This window comes from Odontesthes bonariensis, chromosome 17 (genome assembly GCF_027942865.1).
Source record: "Odontesthes bonariensis isolate fOdoBon6 chromosome 17, fOdoBon6.hap1, whole genome shotgun sequence".
NCBI classification, from domain to species: Eukaryota; Metazoa; Chordata; class Actinopteri; order Atheriniformes; family Atherinopsidae; genus Odontesthes; species Odontesthes bonariensis.
This window is the reverse complement of record NC_134522.1, coordinates 22,256,072-22,277,279: the sequence shown is the minus strand read 5'-3', so window position 1 is coordinate 22,277,279 and position 21,208 is coordinate 22,256,072. Positions and strand designations below refer to the sequence as shown.

Below are 21,208 nucleotides of genomic sequence, written 5' to 3'. Positions count from 1 at the left end.
ACACAGTATTTCACAGAATGGTGAACTCCTACTCATCTGTACGTCTGAAAGACAATGAAGTTATGCCACCTTTTTTTTATGATGTTTTTTCAAATATATATATATATTTTCTAAAAGCTTCACACTCGCCCCTCTTCCAAGCTCGGGTCCTCCACCAGAGTCCTAGGAGTTTGAGATGTTCTACTCGCTATCTTAGCTGTAACTAGAGTTGTGCTCTTCTGGACAAAGATCTCTGATGTTGTTCCCTTAAATTCCAACAACTTTTCAACTTTTTCCTTCAGCCCTTGGTATTTCTCACGCTTTTCGTCTTCCCTCTTCTTGATGTTGCTGTCACTTTGAATTGATACATCTATCACTACTGCCTTCCTGTGCAGCTTGTTGACCACCACAATGTTTGGTTGGTTAGCCATCTCCTGTTTGGAGGTATCTCCCATTTTGACTTTGGGACTTCTAACCCATACTCGGTACAGATGTTCCTGTACACTAATTGTCTATAGCGTTCCATGTATGCTGTACCTGCCTGCATCTTAGCCCAGCTACTATTTGCTTGACTGTCTCGTGGCTTTTTGTAGAGCCTCCATCTGGGGTCTTGTCTGGTGTGGCAGACCCCATCCTCTATTGCTCTTGGCATTCCGTTTTCTACTGCATCTGTTAGGTTGCTCCAAACGATATCTCACTGTACTTGTATAGTGACAAAAAAACTTCTTCTTCTTCTTCTTCAAGGCCTGTTCTTGAGTTATCATGGTTTGCACCTCTGTATTGTCTTTCAGACCAGCCTTTTCTAGCCACTGATAGAGCTTCTCGATATCAGACACTTCTTCAATCTGTCAGTGGTACATTGGTACATGCCGTGCAGGGGCTTATCCTTCCATGATTTTTCCTCCTCTGCTTTCTCCCGTCCCCTGGGTTTCAGCTGCCTGAGACACTCACTTAGCAGCTCATCACTGGAGGAAATCTTCCTGATGTATTCCTGGATATTTGCTGTTTCACCCTGGATAGTGGCCCTGACGCTCACTAGCCCCCAGCCTCCCTCTTTCTGCTAAGTGTATAATTTCAGGGTGCTGGACTTGGGGTGAAACCCTCCATGCATTGTGAGGAGCCTTCCTGTCTTGATACCCGTAGCTTTTATCTGCTCCTTTGTCGGGGATATTATGCCAGTGGGGTATCTGATGAACGGCAGGGCGCATGTGTCGATGGCTCGGACTTTGTTCTTCCCATTCAGCTGACTCCTCTGATAGTTCAACCCCTTCAGTCTTGATCAACTTGCTTCTTTTTGACATCATTCAGCCACAAATATATAAGTAGTGCAGTTTTTATTGAACTAGACAGGACCTAAAACATTTTATTGCATTTATCAATGACATTGTTCACTGCATCAACTTTTTTCGGAAACTTATTGTAGGAGATTTGAAATTTCAAAAATGTTAAAGTGTAGTCTAACAATAAAACTGAACTGGTACATAAACACTGTTAATCCTGACTCAATTACACCTCACAATGCAAACATGACCACTTGCTGTTTTTGGGCGGGTTGATGTATATGTGCTGGAATTTTTCTAGACATAATCTGCATCTAAACTACTTTGCTAACTGGATGCTAGCTCTAGCTTCATATTTACATTTTAACACGTGGTTGGTATCATCTCACAAGAAACTTAGTGCTTTAAAATAAGCTGATAAAATATACTTGGCATGAAACTAATTCAAACTAGAGTGAAATACAAACTGTCATCTACTTTTTGTTTCGTATTTCACATTGTAATGACGCTAGGTAGTTAAAAACAAAACAATTGTGTTGCAGTTTGCATCAATATCTATTAAGCTTTAACTACTTAGTACTGTTTCAACTCAGTACCAGTCTGAAAATTGTCAAAACCTTGAGGTTTCACCACCCAGGGATCCACAATCTGAAGGTTTTTTTTCCCAAAAAGTCTAAGTGGCTTTTTTTTAATGTTGTGGTGTAAATAAGTTACACACATTAGGTGTATTTTTTTTTTCTCAAACAAAGAACACCTTAATTCAGTACCACTGCCTTTAGTTATTTTTCAACTTCAGTTCTCATCTAATCAAGATACTTCACAGTAAAATCCAAGAATTGGAGTAAAAATAAAATGTTCATGGTGCCCTTTTGGTTTCATGTACCGTATGACCACTGATTCTTGTTTTACATGACTTTTTCAGAAAGATAATTCAATTGTCAGTCGTGTATGTTTGACATATGAGGAGATCTAAATTTCTTACCTGCCTCCGGCTAAATGTCAAACAAACTGAAGTTCTGAGTGTTGACCCTAAGAAGGGAAAAACATTCAAAAGTTAATCAAGATGACTTTTGACTCGATGTCACCATTCCTATGACAGTTAAACTCCTCAGTACTGACTAGATGTAGTTGACATTAAATGAGTAATTAACACCTCCTCTTCCTCTCCCTTTCAAAGACTTCATTAACTCAATTTGTGCTTTTGTTTCCTCCTCTCTCCCTGTGTGGAGACACTGGTGAGCTGGCTGGGGGAACCATCCAGCGCCTGTGGTCTGTGCAAATGATAATTCTCCGTGACATCCCGCTCAGCAGTGACTGCATCCTGTGGGCTAATGACACCGACTGAGCTGCACAGGAACCGCTTTATTGATGACGGGCACAGAGCACATTAAGGCTGGCCAATGAGTGATGAGTGCTGGGCATCCCTGGGAGAACTCCGGACCACGAGATCCAACTGCCCCAAACATTTCTGGATCACATGCACGTCCACGGGAGGGCATGATCAGCAGAGCGTGACCAAAGAAGCCGAGGTTCTGCTACCCTCAGGAAGTCTTTTGCTTTTATTTTCCACCAAGCCGTGTTTCGCAGGGACTCATCTCGCAGAAGTAGTGTCAGAACAGGGCCTCTTTCTCTGTCACACACTGGCAACTGTGACTTGTGTTGAGGGCTTCTTGCCGCTGGTTCCAGGCTCAAGCACTGAAATCATGTTTTGCTTATTGTTAAAACAACAGACACCATGATATGGGACGCAAATGACGGTTAGTTTAGCATCAAACAATTTGCCAGTTTTGCCATTCGTTGCTTTTTGCCCATCATGATCTCACACAGCTCAATTTCATTTGTTGTCCTGCAACCGACAACATAAACCTTAAAAATATGGAGAGAAACAGAAAACCTAAACCTATGAGACGCAGAAATGAGAGCATAACTGCTTTTTTCCTTATCTTATCTTCAGCTCTCATCTCACGAACAGTAGATATCGCTGCATCTCAAGACAGCAGCATAACACTTTATGCTAAATCAGACTGCAATTTCTATAGCTTTTAGACTACATTTCAACTCTTTGTAGCTCAGTGGGAAAACCATGACAACAACCTGTCCAACCTAAGGGAGTACAGGGCAATATGAAGACCCTTCGAAGAAAGTCAGCGAAAGTTGGCTGCACAGGCAGAACACAATCTAAACTGTATTGAGCATTTCTAGGGATAAATCTGAGAGCCAGGGCTGCGCTGTACTAAGCATTTGCGATGCAGTGAGAGACCCAACAGGCACAAGTCAGCAAAATAACACAACGGTTTATAGTCAGCATTCATGCTGTAACGTAACAGATGAGAATCGTGAATGCTGACGGGGTTTTGCATTGGCAGCCAATGCTCAGAAAGAAAAAATTATCATCTTTTTTTAGCAATTCGTAACGATGGATTACACACCAGAGCACATTCAGACCAAATTCTGTGAGATTACCAGAACAAAAATCTGAATTAACAGGAAGATTTTAACACCTTCAATGAAAAAAAAAAAAAAAAAAAAAAAAGTCAGACTTTGTACCTAGTATTCAGGCCTGTGAAGGTGCTCGGTCTAACCGCACCTTCAGCTTGGAGGTAATGACAACATCCTTTGACGCGAGTCAACTAAGGACTCGCTTACTGCAGTGTCTCCTCGCTGGTATCATCCACTTCTCCGTTTCTGCCAGCCTTATTTCCCACAATGAGCTGTACTGCAGCACTTACACATCACTCCTGAAGCCACAGGGTAGCACAAAAGCAGCCATGTTGCTGATTTATCTGCATTTTCATATCATTTCCGCAGTGGGAATTGTGTGTCGTGTTGCCTCGATTTTTTTTTTTTTTTTTTTTTTACATTTTTTTTTTAAAGGTGTTAACAAACAATGCCAATCCTGTATCATTTCATATCTCGCTGGTGCCTCTACAGCAGAGTATAGAATAAAACCGGCCTTTACCGGAGGAAAACCACGCAGGTTGCGTTTAGAGCATCATCACCATCGGCAGCAGCAGCAGCAGCAGCAGCAGATTGTGAGGATAAGTGTTCCAGGGTGAATAAAGGAGATATTTCCCCTATGATTCACAGCCGCACTCTCACCTTTGATAAATCCCCGCGTGATCCCGCCGACGTTACAGCTGTCGGGGCGATGAGGAACAACTCTGACCATCCATCATCATAATTCAAACTCCTCTCCGGTTTCATTCGCCTTCAATCTTGGCAACTGCGGTTGTAGCCGGACGTAGAAATGAGCGCCCCGCTCTGCTCAGGATTGTCAGCGACCCAACGGCAGAGGACGGCAGGCAGAGCACAAGCAGGCACCGAGATGCCATGCGCGACCACCTACTACACTTTACGCATGTACGCACGCACGCTGGTTAAAGGCGCACTACTGCTATTACTGCTCTAAATTATGATGACAGGTGTCGTGCCAGCGTATAGTTATCCCTGGTAGGAAATGTGCCCCCTTATTGGCGGGAGCGCGCACACACTCAGTAGAGTTGGATCCGCATTACCCTTTGAATTCTCCCACGTAAACAGGGGAAAAAAGTCGCTCAGCAAGATCTTTTAATTGATTGTTTGAGTGTTGATGTTCTGTCACTGAGGTTTGCCATAGTCACTCGTGGCTTTTAGCAAAATACATGCTATTTTATTTGAGTCAGTATGGAGAAGCTTCCTATTTCTTCATCATAGTTGAAGATTATAACCTACCATCAGATGTTTTATTTTATATTCACTTTAGATAATGCTGAATTACTCAAGTAAATATGGGGATGTTTTATTTATTTATTTATTTGGTTGGATGGGGATACAGATTCTGGCAAGCTAGATTTCTTAGTCTCTTTCCCATCTCTACAAAGCACAGATGACACCCAATCATCAAGTGTTTTGGTTTGCACTGGCTTCACCTCAAGCTTAATTACCTTGTTGAAAATGATGAACCTTGTTCCATCTATACTCAAGTAACCAATTTACAATTTCTGGCAAACTGAGAAAGTAAGTCTGCCAGAAAGTATATTCCCCCATAACTGGAGGATGGATAGCATAAGGTTCACCATATTTACCAAAGTGGTTAAGCACATTGGGAAGTATATGAAAAAAAGTAACACTTGAACGCTAAACACTCATCTGTGTGTTAAATAGAGAGGATACAGATTTGGTCAGTCTGAGCCTGATCCAGCTTGCCAGAATCTGTATCCCCCTCCAAGAAATATTTAACTTCCCTATATTTATTGAGTCATTCAGCATGATCTAAAGTATGTATAGAATAAAACATCTGGTGATGGGTTATAATCTAGACAACATACAAAGGGGATACAGATTCTGGCAGACTGAGAAATCATATCTGCCAGACTATGTATCCCCCTCCAACTTTGATAAAGAAAGATTAAACTTTCCACATATTTACTCAAGAAATGAAAGATGATCTGACAAATGTGTCAAATAAAACACATGGTGTTTGAATGCATAAACGTACACTGTGCGGTGTCAGACTGTAGCTCCCTTTGGAAAAAAAAAGAGAGGTAAAATAAACCTGACCATAGCGCGATGTGGTGTGTTTACAAAACAAAGTAGCTACCTCATGTGTGAACATAGATAGGAGCTCATAGAGAGAGGAAGACCGTATACAACTTTTTTGTACCTTAAAAGCGCGATAAATGCAATGCATTAGGCCATTATCTTTGCAATAATTATGCTTTTCCCTTTATGGTAGGTGGAGTTTTGTATGAGTAACAGCAGCTGAAGGAATGTTATTGTTTGCAGTGGACACGCAGAGTAAAGTTATAAGGAACTGTTTACAGTTTTACATCCGTAGCACGCGCAGAAAAATGAAAGCATGTATTTTAGGAGCAGGGAGTGACTTTCCAAAACCTCATCAATAGGCTGCAACCTCACTGATACGAGCATCAGCACGCAAATAATTAATCAAAGAGCTACATGAGTATTTTTTCCGTTTACGTGGATCCAACTCGACTGAGCGGGTGCACACTCAAATCAGGGATATGTACCTCGACACACCTGTCTGACAAAAAACAAGAAGAACAATATCGATTCATCGTAGTTTAAGTGAGTAGTTTCAAACTGCACAATCACTGTTCTGGAATACCTAAGAGATTTGAAAAAAACTAAACAAATGAACACTCAAAGGAAAGTAGCAAAAGTCAAAGCGACCCGAGTTTTAGCTTAAAAAAATACTCGAATATCATGCAACTCCTTTTCCTATTCCATATTTCCAATTAAGACTTAGACGTCTCAACATAACATCCATTAAGAAAGGTTGGACTGCTCTGTGTAAAGCATTGATGCTGTAAGCTCCTATCCACTTGTTTTTTTCTTTAATTTAAATAAATCTTGTTTTGTTTTTTTTCCTCTTCAACGATTGGCGACCCCTCCAGGCTCCAAACCCTTGGCTATATGAAACTATACATCCTAAAAAAAAATAAACTTTTATTTCAATTTCATTTCAGCCTCAAAAGTCACAGAGGGAATACAATTCGTCCCAAAGTTATACTCGCTTAACCTTTTGGTTTTGGCTTTTAAATACAACATAAATCTGTGGGACAAGCACCGGTTAAAGGTGGGGTAGGGGATCTTTTTCTGGAACATTTTTTTACATATTGCTTGAAATACTCTTCACACCCCCATTGCAACCAATTAATTAAAAGTTTTGACACAAATATGAAAAGTTTTAGTGGCCTCTAGAACGTACAATCTAGGAAAAACAGTATCCAATCATTGTGAACGGACCGTTCACAATGATTGGATACTGATGCCGTCTATCAAACTGCAACCTGCTCCTCCCTCCCCCTGTGCGCGTACCCTGCTCCGTGAACGAATTACGTGTCCAGAAGCTTGGCAGGAAGCTAAACTAGAGCCAGCTTGGCTAGCACCTAGCATTATTAAACGTATAGTTATATACTAAATACGGCAACGATCGATGCTTGCTGTCAGAACAGCGCTCGTGCACCTTCGTGCTCGTGCGCGTTCATGTACTCTAGAGGCGTGCCTTCGGGGGGAAAGTGAAGAAAAGGGTTGGGACTTTTTACCGGTGTATTTTCAAAATGAAGCTTCGCTGGACTCAAAATCCAGGATCTCCTACACTACCTTTAAATAAATAAATAAATAAATAAAAACACATTTTTTAAATTATTTATTCATTATATTCTATAATTTTTGATAAAATACATTTTGTTTACAAGTGCAGATTACTATATTACATTCACCAGAGTTTACATGGAGACAAAATGAAACAGACACGTTAAACAAATGAAACTAGTGAAAAATGTGACATCTTAAAAATGGTGATGATTGCCCATGACACCCTCCTAGCAAATGCTAGATAAAACACTCTTCTAAATACATACAAACTTTAGCAGGGACTGCTGCCCGACTCGTGTTTCAGTCGTCGTTAACAAAGATTTCAGCTGCCTTTCGGGGCTGTGATTGGAGCGCTCGTTACTTTCTAGCAGTACAATCCAGTCCCCAACTCTACACGAATGAATACGGCAGTCTCAATCACATTCAGCCAAAATAAGACTTGCATATTCACGGGGGACAGATGGAATTTGTGTTCATCAAATCAAGCACTAGTAAATCCATTTTAGTGAGATTAGCTACGCCAAGTAGGAGGAAACCCTTCCCGTCTAGCCCTGCAGTTTTAAATCCCATTTTCAAGTGACACTGCCCTTCGATTTTTTTTAAAAACACATCTGAACACGGGCTAATTAACACTACGAATAAAAAAAAAAAAAGAGAATACAAAATTTTTGTTTGTATAAAGTAACGACACAAATGCAGACTGCTAAATAGATACACACATTAGACACAATTTTCATAAAATACAGACCCATGGACAGACTGAAAAGCACAGAATATCAGAGATACCAATTTAAAATTCGAAATCAACTTATTCCGAATGGTGGTGTGTTCTGTCTAAACACAATTATCGGAAAAATGGACAGCCAATATATTATGATACTAAATACCCTGTTGATTTGTCAAAAAAAAGAAAAAGAAAAATAGCAAATAGATCTTTAATATTAAAATATATTAATTAAAATATATTACTTTAACTAGCCTGACATTAGAAACGACCTCTGAATTATTTTTGTTCTTATTAAGGTGACTTTGGCATATTATGTTAGAAATAACAGCTATAAAACAGGAGTGTTTTGCACATCCTGGAGATTCTAAAACTTATCTGATGAAGCGTTAAACTCGCCAATCAATCTGGGACTTTTTGCACTTCCACATAATTGAAGAAAACTTGAGAGCGGCGTGCAGATTCATTCTATGGGAAAAAACGTTTTGCGTCTCAGCGTAATTTTGCAGTTCTTTACCATCTTCTCTCTACAGCCTCAAATCTTTTCTCGATAAAAAGTCAGACATGCTCAAAGCAAGGTGTGATGCATGAGTAAAACAACATTAAATCCTACATCTAGACAAATACGATACATGAGAAAGTATTTACAGTAACAAAAAAAACTTAATTTTCTCTTTTTGCCTTCAGTGTTTTTTTTTGTTTGTTTTTTTACTGTTAGCCACTGTTGATCTATCTATACAGACTTACAAATGTAAGAAGCCCCAATTCAAGTGAAACGATATCTACAAAACAGCTTTTGTGGGGGAGAAAATGCAGGTTCAAACCGTAGGAGGTGCCTTCCGACCTTTACCCGATATGGAAAAGATCTGTTTGCTAAAAGGAAGATAGAGGTATGATATATACAAATGATTCTTCTTTTTTTCCCGTATGTTTGAATTTAAGTGCTGTACACAGTTGCCACCTTATATCTCGGTGGCTTTCAAGTGCATCACCCTGTAACGGTGATGCTGTGAAATGCAATCCTCACGGGCTGATTGTTATACACACATACTGATATATATATATATATGTATATATATTATATGTATATATTTTAGTTTTCTTACTAAAACTATACACATCATTTGACTTTTTAAATCTGAGTGTCTTCAGTAATAAATGTAGATTTACAAAAATAGTGACTGTTAGTTGCACTCGCCAGCCACAAGTGCATGAATGCCAAATAGGAGGTGCTCTACGAGCCGTGATTATAATCAGTGGCTTTAAAATGTTAAACCACAAAACATTAGACCCGGTAATAAAAAGTTCAGTCTAAAAGCACAACAACAGTCATTAAGTCCTAAAAAAATAGCAACATTCATTTTCCCTCCTTTGCTTTTTTATATAGCTACACACACACACACACACATATATATTTAAAAAATATATATTTTACACATATCTAGCTGAGTGCAAACGTTGTCAGATTTTAGACTTCTAACATATCCGACAGAAAACTGAGCTGATTGAAAACGGATTGGTATTTCTAAAACATAACTTTTCTGAGATGTTGGCGGAAAAACACGACCATCCAGTGTAAATTCCTGATTTTCCAACTGCAACCAAATGCTGGCTGCTTTGTATGGAGCACGATTAATATGCCTCACACCATTCCGTAATGATTCGAAACGACTTGCTGCTGGTTTGTGCCTCAAAAAAAAAAAAAAAAAAAAAAAAAATCGTTTTTTTTTTCTTCTTCCCTTAAATGAAACCATTAAATTCTTTTGACTAATTATCTTAATATCACCGTACCACTAAACATGAGACGCACAGTTTTGAGGGGCCGATACAGTCATCGTGGCAGAAGGCTCCACATCCTTTGCACATGATCATTGCCTTCAGTCGGCAGTAGCATTTCGACTGGACATCCTCCATGCTGGTGCCCTCTATGAATGACTGCTCAGGTGACGGCTCGCCCTGGCTGCTGTGGTCTAAGGAGTGACCGGCGGGTATGGTGGTGACGGTCACAGAGAAAGACATGACGCTCCCGTGGATGCCCCCACTGTCAGCCTCCATTGAGGCAGTGGAGGAGGCGGCGCCTGCAGAGTTGTGGTTCATGTTGTGAGGTACTGACATGTTGATTGTGCCACCGTAGCATGATGCTACCACTGGTTCCTGATTATCAAGTGTCCTCTGGGTTTGAAAGGCAGTCGGCCGCTGGTGAGTGGGGTCCACATGGGTAAGATATGGCTCTGAGTTTCCTTGATTGGTATTGCAGAGTTCGAGGTGCCTTCGGTGTGACTGAGAAAAAGGGCTGGTGTCTTTGGCTTTTGCGCTGGTGCTGTTGTCATCACCACCAGCTGCATTATCCTCTGATCCAGGCTCAGGCTCAGGCTCAGTCTTGATGCTGGAGCAATGCTGAAAACTAGCCGTCTCCTCAGAATTGGTTATTGAATATCCCTGTTGCTCTGTTTTCACGCCAGAAACAGACCACAAAACTTTCTTGGCTGGTTCTTCCTCTTTAGCCGCCTCCTCTCCTTCTGCGCTTTCCCTTTTTACACTAGATGCAGACTTGTTCGGGATGACTGACAATTGTAGTCTCTTGCTCTCTGGTCCTCTACCGTATGTGGACACATTGAGCAGGTAATGTCCTGTCATAGCAGGCCTGGGAATCCTCTTTCGACCCAAAAAGCTGACAGAAATTCTAGAGTGGTCCTGACGCTCCTCGGCATGCATCATTTGATGCACTTTGTACTGTGCAGGCTGAGGCCCCATGCCACCATAAGGCTGGCTCTGTTGGACTTTCCTCTGCATCAGGGCCTGTAGGATCTGCTCCTGAGTCTCTTTGTCAGGAAGTTCCTTGTGGTGTTTTGTGTATTCCGAGAAAACTCCAACTCGTCCTGCTGTATTGAACGGCTGTGGTATTTGCTTGCCAGCCCTGTGCTCAACATAATGTGATGTCTTAACGTTACTAACGGAGGGAACGTTTGACACCTTCACTTCCACCTTGGATAGCGGTTTTGGGAGGATCTGCTCCAATGGAACTTCTTTGCCCTGCAGGAGCTGTGTCACGAGTGGGTTATTTGCTGGGATGCAACAGCTCGTTCTAGCTAAAGCCCCAATACTCGTTGGGATTTCCTGCTCCTTCATATTATGCTTGCAAGAAAGTTGTGGTGATGCGTTTGAACTCTTTTGAATGCCATGGGAACCTGTACTGACAGTACTAGCAGAATGACCTTTGTGTTTGTCGTCCGTTTTGCCTGAGTAAGAAATGGGAGTCTGGTTTGGGCAAAGCTGGCCAAAAGAGTCCAACGGGCAAGGAGAAGGTGTACTGGACTGGCTGCTGTTACTGCTGGTGGCTGCTAACCTGTTTGATGACTGAGGGGATGTTGGGCTGAGGCTGAGGCTGAGGCTGGGAGATGGCTGTCTGTGCTCACAGCTGCCTCCCCCTGGCCCCGGGCCTGGCACCGCTCCCTTTGATGCAGATGATACTGCGGCTGCCGCTGCTCGCTGTGCTCTAGCAAGCTGAGCTTTGGCTTTAATGTCAGCCAAAGTGCGAGCACCAGTACGACCTGGGCTGCTAAGTGGGGTAGGGAGAGGCGTCCTGGGTGAGACTTGGTTCGGTGACACAGGAACAGGCTGAATTCGTGACACAGGGATCTGAAAGTCAATACAAGGACAAGGACAAGTTTTAAAATGACCATTGGACATGCATATTTAAATAAAAGACAATACAGCCGGCATAAAAAATTAATTGAAATTTCTGGAAGAGAAAGCTAAATTAGGTAATTCTGCATCACGTTATCAACTCTTAACAGCTACAAACCTCCACTGTTACAAAATAGGGGATTTACTTGAGATGCTGCGACATGTGTGGAACAAACTAATAACTGAAATGCATCAGAGCGTACAGAAAACGGCAGAACGGGTTTGAAATGTTTCCTTTAAGTGCTGCAAATCCTAGCCAACTACAGCTGGAAAGCCCTCGCAAGAAGCAAGCTACAGACTTATCAGGGCCATTCATAACACAGATCAGTGGGGACTTCAAGTTCACATCTCATTACTACCTTGAGTGGTGGAACCCTCTGATTCGTTGGAGATGGCGTAGCAGGGCTGGATATGGATGATGCTGAAGAAGATGCAGAGCAGACTGAGGACACTGAGGAAACCGAGGACAAACGAGATCTTTTCTCTGGTGTCAATTCACCATCCGTCTCACTGAGAGATTTCCTCTTCAGAGGCTCTGTGGGGCCACTGGGCTCAGGGATGACCGCTTCGCTCTCCACAGCAGGTTTAACCACAGACGCCAGCTGATCCTCCGTTAACTCTGAACCAGCCTTGATTGGAGGGCTTTCCTTCACAGGTGACTGAGGGAGTTCAGCTTTCTTCTCCTCCGTTTCCTCTTTATGCTCCTTTTCAGGAGGTGCACATGCTGAACCCTGTTTAGTCTGTTTCTCAGCCTCTGGCGTTCTCACTGCACCTGAAGGCGCAGACTGAGCAGCTGCGTTCAATTTACAATCCTCAGCAAACTGAGACCGCCGGGTCCTCATAGGCTCTGTGGTGGAGATGGACCCTTTCTGACCTTGCAGTGTCTTCAGAGACTCCTGAGATATTGTTGGTTTCGTGTCTTTAGGAGCGGCATCAGTCTGGCAGCTGTTCTTGGTGCACTTGGTGTCCTCCAGTGCTTGAGCGACAGGCCTTGCCTGGTGAGGGAGGGGCTGGGGCCTGGCAGACTCCTGATTCACATCAGCCTTTGTCAGCTCTTTGGATTCCTCAAAGCTGAGCCCCGAACTGTACAGATAGAGGAGGGAGGGAACAAAATAAATAAATCGCAGTCAATCTCATAGTATTCAGATTCCCTACTTTTGTAGTTATTTTGACAAGAAACTAAACAAAAATGTGCATATTTTCATGACAATAAAACACCCAGTGATACAATGATACTGTCTCGTCACTGTGAATTAGATGAGCATGATGGCACGATTGCATGTGGAGTCTCACTAATTCTTAAAGAAAAATGGAGGCCAACTGTTATTAAACGATTCTGTACCACAATAAGCTTTTCAGCGTGGTTAATAACATAAAGTAAACCAAAAAAAGAAAAAGTGACATCAGGATGTAAATGTGTTCAATTACAATGGATATTAAGATTTAAATTTTGGAAAATCCTGAAAATACGAAAAAAAAAGCATACTTTTCTAATCATGCAAAACTGAAATGGATCAGTGAATCGCAAAAAATATTTGAAAAAAATCTTTTAATCCAGAACCTACTTTTCCCCATAATAGCTTTCGAAGAAGGCTTCCTTCCAGTGCTCAACTTTCTTTTCCTTCTCGATTTCCTGGCGCATTCGAAGTTGCAGCTCAGGAGTGAATTCCCCTACAAAAGGCGAGAAAGTTACATCACTTTTAAAAAAGAAATTGCACTAAATACACTTACACAATTTCACCTTGGTGACACAATCTTTCTTTGAAATTGAAAAGAATGCCGTTATTATCAGCTGGTAGTCATGGAACTGACCTTCAGCCAGTCTCTCCTTCCAAGACTGCGCTGCTGACGTGAAGAACTCGTTGTTTAAGGCGGAGCTGGTGACCTTCAGAAGACCATCCAGGCAGGCCTGGGGAGAAGAGAGACAATGCTTTGACTAATGTCATAATGATCACCGTCACTGCATCACTGGCTTCACTTTTTCTATTGATGAGTGGCACATCAACACTCAATGCACATTGTTACATCTTCTGCTGATTTTTTTGTTTGTTTTAAACGTGATAATGAGAAATGAAACTGATACACTTTTACATTCACTGATATCAAATGCATAAAACGTGTGAAAGGTGTGTATAATTTTAAAGCCACCTGGCGGTCGACTTCGGGCAGCAGTTTGAGGAGCCTCTGCTGGCAATCTGGAGGCAGGACAGAGAAGGTGTGCTTGTTCATAAGTGCTCTCAAGTTGGTGTTGACCAAGATAGAGTCTGGTGTCTCCACATCGATCTTACACTTGGTACGTTTTATCTGCCCTGCAACGCAAAATTAAAAAAAAAAAAACAGGAGAAAGAGGTGAGCCAAGAGGGATTCAACCATGTAGACAAAAAACAACCATCTTTTTTCTCCCAGATTTAGTCATATGAGTGGCTCAGCTTTAAAACTCTCAATTCTTTCACGCTACGGAATATTTCAGTTATTCAGAGACGTTCAAGTATGATAATGCAATTAAATATATGTGGATTCAAGCAAAGGTGCAGATATCACTTCTATTCATTTCCACCCTACTGTCAGATTATTTGAAAAGATCATTTTTCCCCCCTTTTTTTAAATGTCAACAAAAGCGGAGATCAAAACCAGTGAGAATCTTTATATACCACAAAGTAGCAAAACTTTTATGCTCTGTCACCTACCTGCACTGAGGCGACCAGACCTCTGGGAAACCTTTCTGGGTACGACTGGGTGGCATAAGTCTGCATGGACAGAGGAGGAGGAGGAGGAGGAGGAGGAGGAGGAGGAGTGGTAGGAAAAGCTTTGAGAATTTGCAGGTCAGACAAGTGACTGCTTCAGTTTCCGCAGTAATGCTGCCAATTACGAGAGTGAAGTTTGGAGAATGACAAAGTCGCAATGCTTTTATTGGGAAAACTTACAGTATAATGACATGATAACACCCAGAAACTGCATCCCTACCACAATCTACAAAACTGTGTGGATAATAAAGCAGGGCAGTGCAGCGAAACACACTACATAAACAAATGTGCAACTAAAATAATGTGACACTGTATGTGTGTTGTAATAGTCGCAACCTACCAGCCTTTGTTGTAATGTTTTCTGTCATATCTTTGATGGTCTTCAGAAGCAGTCTTGGGCTGGAGACGGTTGGCATTCCCCCCTGTCTGCGCTGGTTTCTCTGCTGCTGTTGCTTCAAGGCCTAAAAATAAGCAAAAATAGGGAAGGAACAAATACCCAGCAGTATGAGAAAAAGAGAACGGGAAAGTTTGTAATTTCTGTTTCTTTGCAACTGCTCCCACAGGGCCACTTACCTGGCTAAATAACAGCGAAATAACAGCACAGCAATGAAAAGCAGGTTACGCGATAGGTCTCTACGGCACTAAAACATCCGTCTTCTTGTGTGCTACGTCCAATAAATGACTACAAATTGATCTTACAGGGGTTGAAAATTCCACACCAGCACAGATGGAGTGAAGTCTGCGCAATTAAATTCAATCTAATGCAATGGAAAACGAAAGGCACAAAGTGTCCAATAGCACATAATGAATGGGCGGGTTATGAGAACATTAATGCAGTAAAAGTACCTATTAGCATTTTTCCTGATGCCTTATTTTCTTATAAATAATCACAACAAGATGTCAGGGGTGGAAAAAAAAGGGAAAAAAAGGGAAAAAAATGGCCTGCTGAAACACTAGAAAGAGTTATGTGTTGTGTTGAGATAAAACGTGTCAATGTGAAAATTGAAATACATGTAAACCAAGCTGAGTTGGTATGAGTAAGCATGACACGTTCAAACTCCACGATCAATTGAATCACGCCAGAAAAACTATTCAAGGACCCGTTTGTGATGCCGAGCGTGGTGGCAGGGATTTAGACGGAATTACTTGACTATGAGGGGGTGGCAGGAACTCGTGTGTCATCTGTGATGAGTACAAATAGCGATGCATGTATCAACTTAACTGTGCAACAGATTAAATGCAGGTAAAAAAAAAAAAAAAAAAGAGAAATGCATAAGCTCTTTCCAATACCTGTTTCAAAGCTTTCTTGCTGTGTTTCTGAGAGGGAGAGATGAGTTTACTGGTGGGGACGGGAGGCGACGAGCATCGTGGTTGCGGAGACGATGGTTGCGACTGCAGCTTGGAGGGAACTATGAAATACAAAAAGCACAAAAACAGATGCTACAAAATATGTCTCCCGGAGGGGGCCGTGCAAAACTTTATCACATTTTGCCATTGTTGCAATGAAACCAAAACCAACGCTTTGCACAAAGAAGCAGATAATATGACCTGACTCAGGTATCAGATTACTAAAAATGGGCTGAACATCTCAATGGGAATCATGTCCAGAGAAACCCATCTCTTTGTTTGCAGTCTGCTTCTGATTTAAAGAAGCTTCTCTTCACATTGTGCCAGTTCCTTTTTCTTTTTTCTCTTTTCGGTTGGACTTCATTTGCATTTGACTTTGTGGTGCTTTGTATTGATTAGCTCAAAAAATAAAACAGTTCCCTCCTACTCAGGCGCAGAGCAAGGTTATTTCCTTCGCAGTTTTCAAACTTGTGCATAATGAGGAAGTGGTCACGGGTCATGCTGCGAAAATTCAGTTTCCTGTTTCAACACACACTTCAAAATTATTCATGAGCCGGAAAGAAAACAAAATTAACTGCCACTTGACAAAAAGCACTACAAATTCTACAAATCTGCTTTGCAATCAGACACAATCAGAATTGAATTCTCTAGAAAACCACGATTTAAGTAGCCAGAAAGACAGAACAGTGAAAACTGCTGACTCTGATGTGAATCCTACCCATGTTTACCGGAAGGTCCTAAAGATCATATGGGCAATGCATGTTCAATATAACCCACCTTTTGCTATCATCATGTTGGAAGCTGGGTGTATTCCAGGAGATATTTACTGATGGGATGGTTTAACCTATGTTTGTGGTGGAGCCACTTTTCCCTCAGCTTGCCTTTGCTACTGTTACTTCAGCTGGCTTCCTGTGTTTCTGCAACAACGCTTGACAACAGCTGAGAATGGGCGTCAACTTTGATTGACATAAGAGAGCGTGGCAACCAATCGGATATAATCGGTAAAAGAGCTGTGCACCCATTGCAAGGCAATCTGTTGTGGATACTGTTGATCTCTCTCTCGCTCTCTCTCCTCTATTTGTCCTCCCTCAATGAGTGTTTTGACACTTAGCAACAAGAAAGACGCTGTTATTCTTTGATTAAAAAAAATAATAATAATTTGCAGCAACTGCCAAAAATCTGTGCCATGAAAAAGAGCTGTTGGTAAAAAAAAAAAAAAAAAAAACGATAAAACGATCCTTCCACAAAGAAACAACCTTTGGAGACAACGGTCTGCCACTTTACGATATATAGTGATTAGAACTGACATGGTTGAAGCTGACTGCGTGGCACTGTACCTCTTCGCATCCACCTTCCTCTCCTGCCCTCTTGAGTGATGGCGCTACTGTTTTCTGTGCTTTGGGTGTCAGACAGATTATCGCTGCTCTCATCAGAGTCCTCCTCTGACAGCTCCTTCGCCACCCCAGAGATGTCCTTCTACGAGAAAAAAAAAATTGAGCACACACTGTACATTATTTGCATTACATGCAGCAGATAGAGCAGAACAACAGCCAAGCAGGGAAAAATTTGAACACTCTGCAGAGTGTATGATCACATGACACTCAGATAATTTATCAGAACATATTTGGGCTGACTCTATAATTATCTGCATATTTGCAACAGAAAAAAAAAAATTGCATAAGCGCATTCCCCACCATATTTCACACACCCATATGCTTTGTGACATATGAATACCTGAGCAACGATCTCAGCTGCTTCTCCTGTAAGTCTCTCTACTATGTTGGACTCCAGCTGGCTTTGGAGACTAGTTTCTTAGAAAGTGCTATTAAAAAAATAAAGCTTATCATCATCATTATTGTCACCAGCGGCAGTGCAAGACAGTAGAGCCTGTCCACAGGATGAGAGTGTACGGAGAAGTGGCTGAATGAAATTACGGACCGCCACGACAGCGACAAAGCCAGCCTAGAGGTGTGGAAGTAGGGACAGAACACGCTGGAGGCAGCCGGTTAGCATTGACTTAGCTTTTCAAACAGAATACCGTGGCAAGCCACCACCAGAAAATCAGAGACTGAGAAATATTGTAAGCGTTCATTGATGGTACTGTTCAATGGACATAAAGTTTAAAAAAAAAAGTAGAGGCCTAAGTGTAGACAACGCTGCATCATTTTTTGGCCATCGTTCTGTGTCACACTAACCTTTAACGTATAGACTCCCATTCTGCCTGGAACTTTGTAGAAGATCCCCTCCTCCCCGCGAGAGTTTGTGTGCAGCATCGCATTCAGACATGCCAGCGGCGAGGTTCCACTGGTCAATAAGAGAAAAGCGCAAATTACACATCTGCTCTCGATAAAGTCGGACAGTTGTGGGGAGGAATAAGGAGAAAAAGAGGGGTAAAGGCTGCTCTAAGGGGAAACTACTGTCATGCATCCGGTAAAGTGAGAGTTCAGGTCAGATTCACATCAGTGTACGGTAGTTGGGAAGAAGTTTGCTCTGTGCTTTAGGAAGAATCTGTTGCATAAATCTGATCCAAAACCAATCTAATCGTTGAAAGCGACTGACATTTCTCAGATTAAACTGATCTGTCATAAAACTGTGTGCCGCATAAAAAAAATCATTAAAAGTCCAAGTCAAACCTTAATCATGCAAGAAACCCAGTTACTGTGAACACTGTGAACCAGAGCTTAGTTTTGGTAAACTTGCATTTGTGCCTCTTTACATTTCATAACACAGTATCCTGAGCAAAAGGGTTAACAATTCATTTTAGTGAGTAACAGAAGGATTGACACCATATTAGTTCATTTTGTCAATTACACTGTATTTAGGCCAACACATACCACGCTATCACGTATCACTAATTTACATCTTTGCTAGGACAATACAAGAAAAATGTGATTTTTTTTTGTTTGCTATTGGAACTTAAACTATAAATGTGAGTCAAACACTGCATTTTTATGCAACTGAACCTAGGACATGTTACTGTTAAAAACATGCAAAAGGTCAATTTTTAAAAAAAAATAAAAAGGTCAATGCAGTGAGGTTGTGAAGATAAGGTGGCAGGGCGCTAACTTTTTCTTACCTTCTGGATGAGAACAGTGACAATGAAACAAAAAGAAATGAAACCATTATTGAGTGAAATAACTGTAACTTTGAACAAGGAGGAAAAAAAAAAGAAAAAAACATGTACCAAGTTGTTAAGAATTGAGGGAGATGGTTGTGGTCCTGCTTTGCTTGTGAAAATACTTTCTGTGTGATGGGTATCTGCAGCCATGATGCCCGCAGACATGCTTACCTTATTTCCTTAAGCCTTTCTCTTTGGATCACCTGCAAGATCTCTTTATGGCTCATAGGTGTGTTGGGGTACTTTTCCAAAACCTGAAATAACAAAATAAAAAAATAAAAAAAGACATAAGAAATGCTAAAGTTGTTTTAAAATTCCATCAAGTTGTCAAAGACACCGTTTGGTTTCAAAAAGTACTTCTGCTGCAGCACAAGACTTCATGTACTGTTACTAATTTCCACTAGACCTCAATTCAATCAACTGTTTTCAAGTTATGATTTTCATTTTCCAGGCGACAGGTGTTTTCATACATCATCTTAAATGAGCTGGCATTCCGAGAGGGCAGGTGTGTTTCAGGATTTTGTTTAAATGGTTTACTTTTTTTTGATTTTATGGTGACAGTATTTTCTTTCCTCAGTGCTGAGTGTCGACAGCTGACCCCGAGCCCATGCAGTGATCCCCACACAACACAATCATGCCTGTTTTCAATGCACTGAATGTCACCCGAGGACCCAAAGACCACAGCCATTCAACACTGAAAGTTCCCTGCATCCTATAAATATTTTATAAAAGTCCCCAGAAGATTAAATTTCCCCCTTTCTTTGAAATGCTAAAGTAAGTAAGTAATGTCATTACTTTATTGTTGAGATATTTGCACTTTGCAGTTTTTTCTACATAATGGTGAGGCCCTTCTCATCTTCACTGACAGCCTCTATCTCTTTTGAGGTAGAGGCTGATTAGTTATCTTTGTGCCATTTTCACACCAACAGAGCGATTAAATGACATGCAATTTATTGCACCGTTTTTATTTACAGTACACCGTATCACAAAATTCTTCTAAACATTGTTGTAGGGACTTCCATTTGTCAAGACATGACCAAGGGATACAAATACTTCCAACATGTCAAAGAAAAATAAAAACAATGAGATCATTGATAGAATATGAAATTTAAAAAAAAAACAAAAAACGAAAAAAGACCAAAACGTGTGGGTCTGTGAATATTTTTACTTTAATCATTTCTTCATTAAAATCCCAGCACAAACTATCGCAGTGAAACAACTTTATCGGCGTTATAGAACATTAAACATTATTGCAAAGTGTTGCCTTTCCTGTTAGCCTGTATCATTATTGGCCCAACTATTTACCGCTGACAGCTAAATAAAACACAAGGAACAGCGGACTGCAGCCACCCATAAAAGTTAATATGTCATGTTTAGGTGTTGAACCTGTGGGTTAGAGGTTTTGATATTTTGTACTTATTAGCATGACACGCTAATGCAGCTAGCTCGAACGCTAGTGACACTCACAGCCCAGTCGGTAAAGGCTGGCATGCGATGAATTAACTTTCACATCGGTAACCGAGCTAAAACACCATATGCGAAACTAGTGTATCATGCCATTTCAACGTGTAACTGTGTTCTACTTGAAATTCGTATTTAGCAAACTTGTTGAAGGACTTAACTGAAGCTAACCAGTGCTAACGTGGCTAGCTCTACACTGACGTGATCACTTCGTGCTACTTTGTGTCTCAAAACCATACAAGACATGTCAGCCGTAGTGTCCACACAAAACACACACAGGGTGTTTGGAGACATGCTTGGGTGCGTATAGGGGACATTCACAATGATGCATTTCTGCTCAGAAGTGAGATGCAGTAAGCTTCGTGGCTAATGACAGCAGTCTACGAATGTCTAACCGTCAACACAGGCCTCGCGCGGTGTACGCAACATTTCGTCTTCACCAGCAGGTCATGAACTCATATACACAGTTGTACAAGTGGGAGCGCTCAAGGAAAACAACCACAACAAACGGCAGATAAAAACACACAGAATACCGTTTTTGCGGCTTCCGCCCATGTCCTCCCCTTCTTTTTCTTCTGCCTCTCCCTCATTGTGCACGTCCTGTGGCGGAGTAGTATTTAATTTGTCTGTTTCAATTGAAATGTTGCTTTAGTTACCGTGCAAGATCCAATCCGTCTGCCATGTTGGACTTACTGTAAAGAGTCATGTGACCACAGAAAGCGTCATCTCACAGTATCCATAGGTCTGTCATTCCAAGTCTTCAAGTTTC

General features: G+C 41.3%; 2 protein-coding genes across 10 annotated transcripts in view; both read right to left on the bottom strand.

Moving 5' to 3' along the window:
- Positions 1-4,587, bottom strand: part of dtnbb (dystrobrevin, beta b) — a 38,593-nt gene extending 34,006 nt beyond the window's left edge. For 4 of the 8 annotated variants that reach the window (XM_075488124.1, XM_075488130.1, XM_075488128.1 and 1 more), the window contains exons 1-2: positions 4,359-4,586; positions 2,242-2,288 (exon numbers count right to left, since the gene is read on the bottom strand). The gene's annotated coding sequence lies outside the window, so the exon portion shown is untranslated. Of the gene's footprint in view, positions 1-2,241; positions 2,289-4,358 lie in introns of all 8 variants that reach the window. The other 4 variants (XM_075488127.1, XM_075488126.1, XM_075488131.1 and 1 more) reach the window with 3 other exon arrangements.
- Positions 4,588-7,395: 2,808 nt separating this feature from the next.
- asxl2 (ASXL transcriptional regulator 2) lies at positions 7,396-21,172 on the bottom strand. 2 transcript variants are annotated; one of them, XM_075448797.1, is made up of 12 exons: positions 20,973-21,172; positions 19,150-19,232; positions 18,056-18,164; positions 17,198-17,336; positions 15,804-15,922; positions 14,854-14,974; positions 14,457-14,516; positions 13,918-14,078; positions 13,582-13,678; positions 13,335-13,440; positions 12,129-12,852; positions 7,396-11,721 (listed from the first exon to the last, which is right to left on the bottom strand). In XM_075448797.1, exons 1-12 carry the CDS (start codon positions 21,027-21,029, stop codon positions 9,865-9,867), a joined length of 3,633 nt encoding a protein of 1,210 aa, XP_075304912.1. In that variant the 5' UTR covers positions 21,030-21,172; the 3' UTR covers positions 7,396-9,864. The 2 variants fall into 2 exon arrangements, with proteins under 2 accessions (XP_075304912.1, XP_075304913.1); XM_075448798.1 differs by lacking the exons at positions 17,198-17,336; positions 18,056-18,164; positions 19,150-19,232; positions 20,973-21,172 and adding an exon at positions 16,638-16,803.
- Positions 21,173-21,208: the final 36 nt, after the last annotated feature.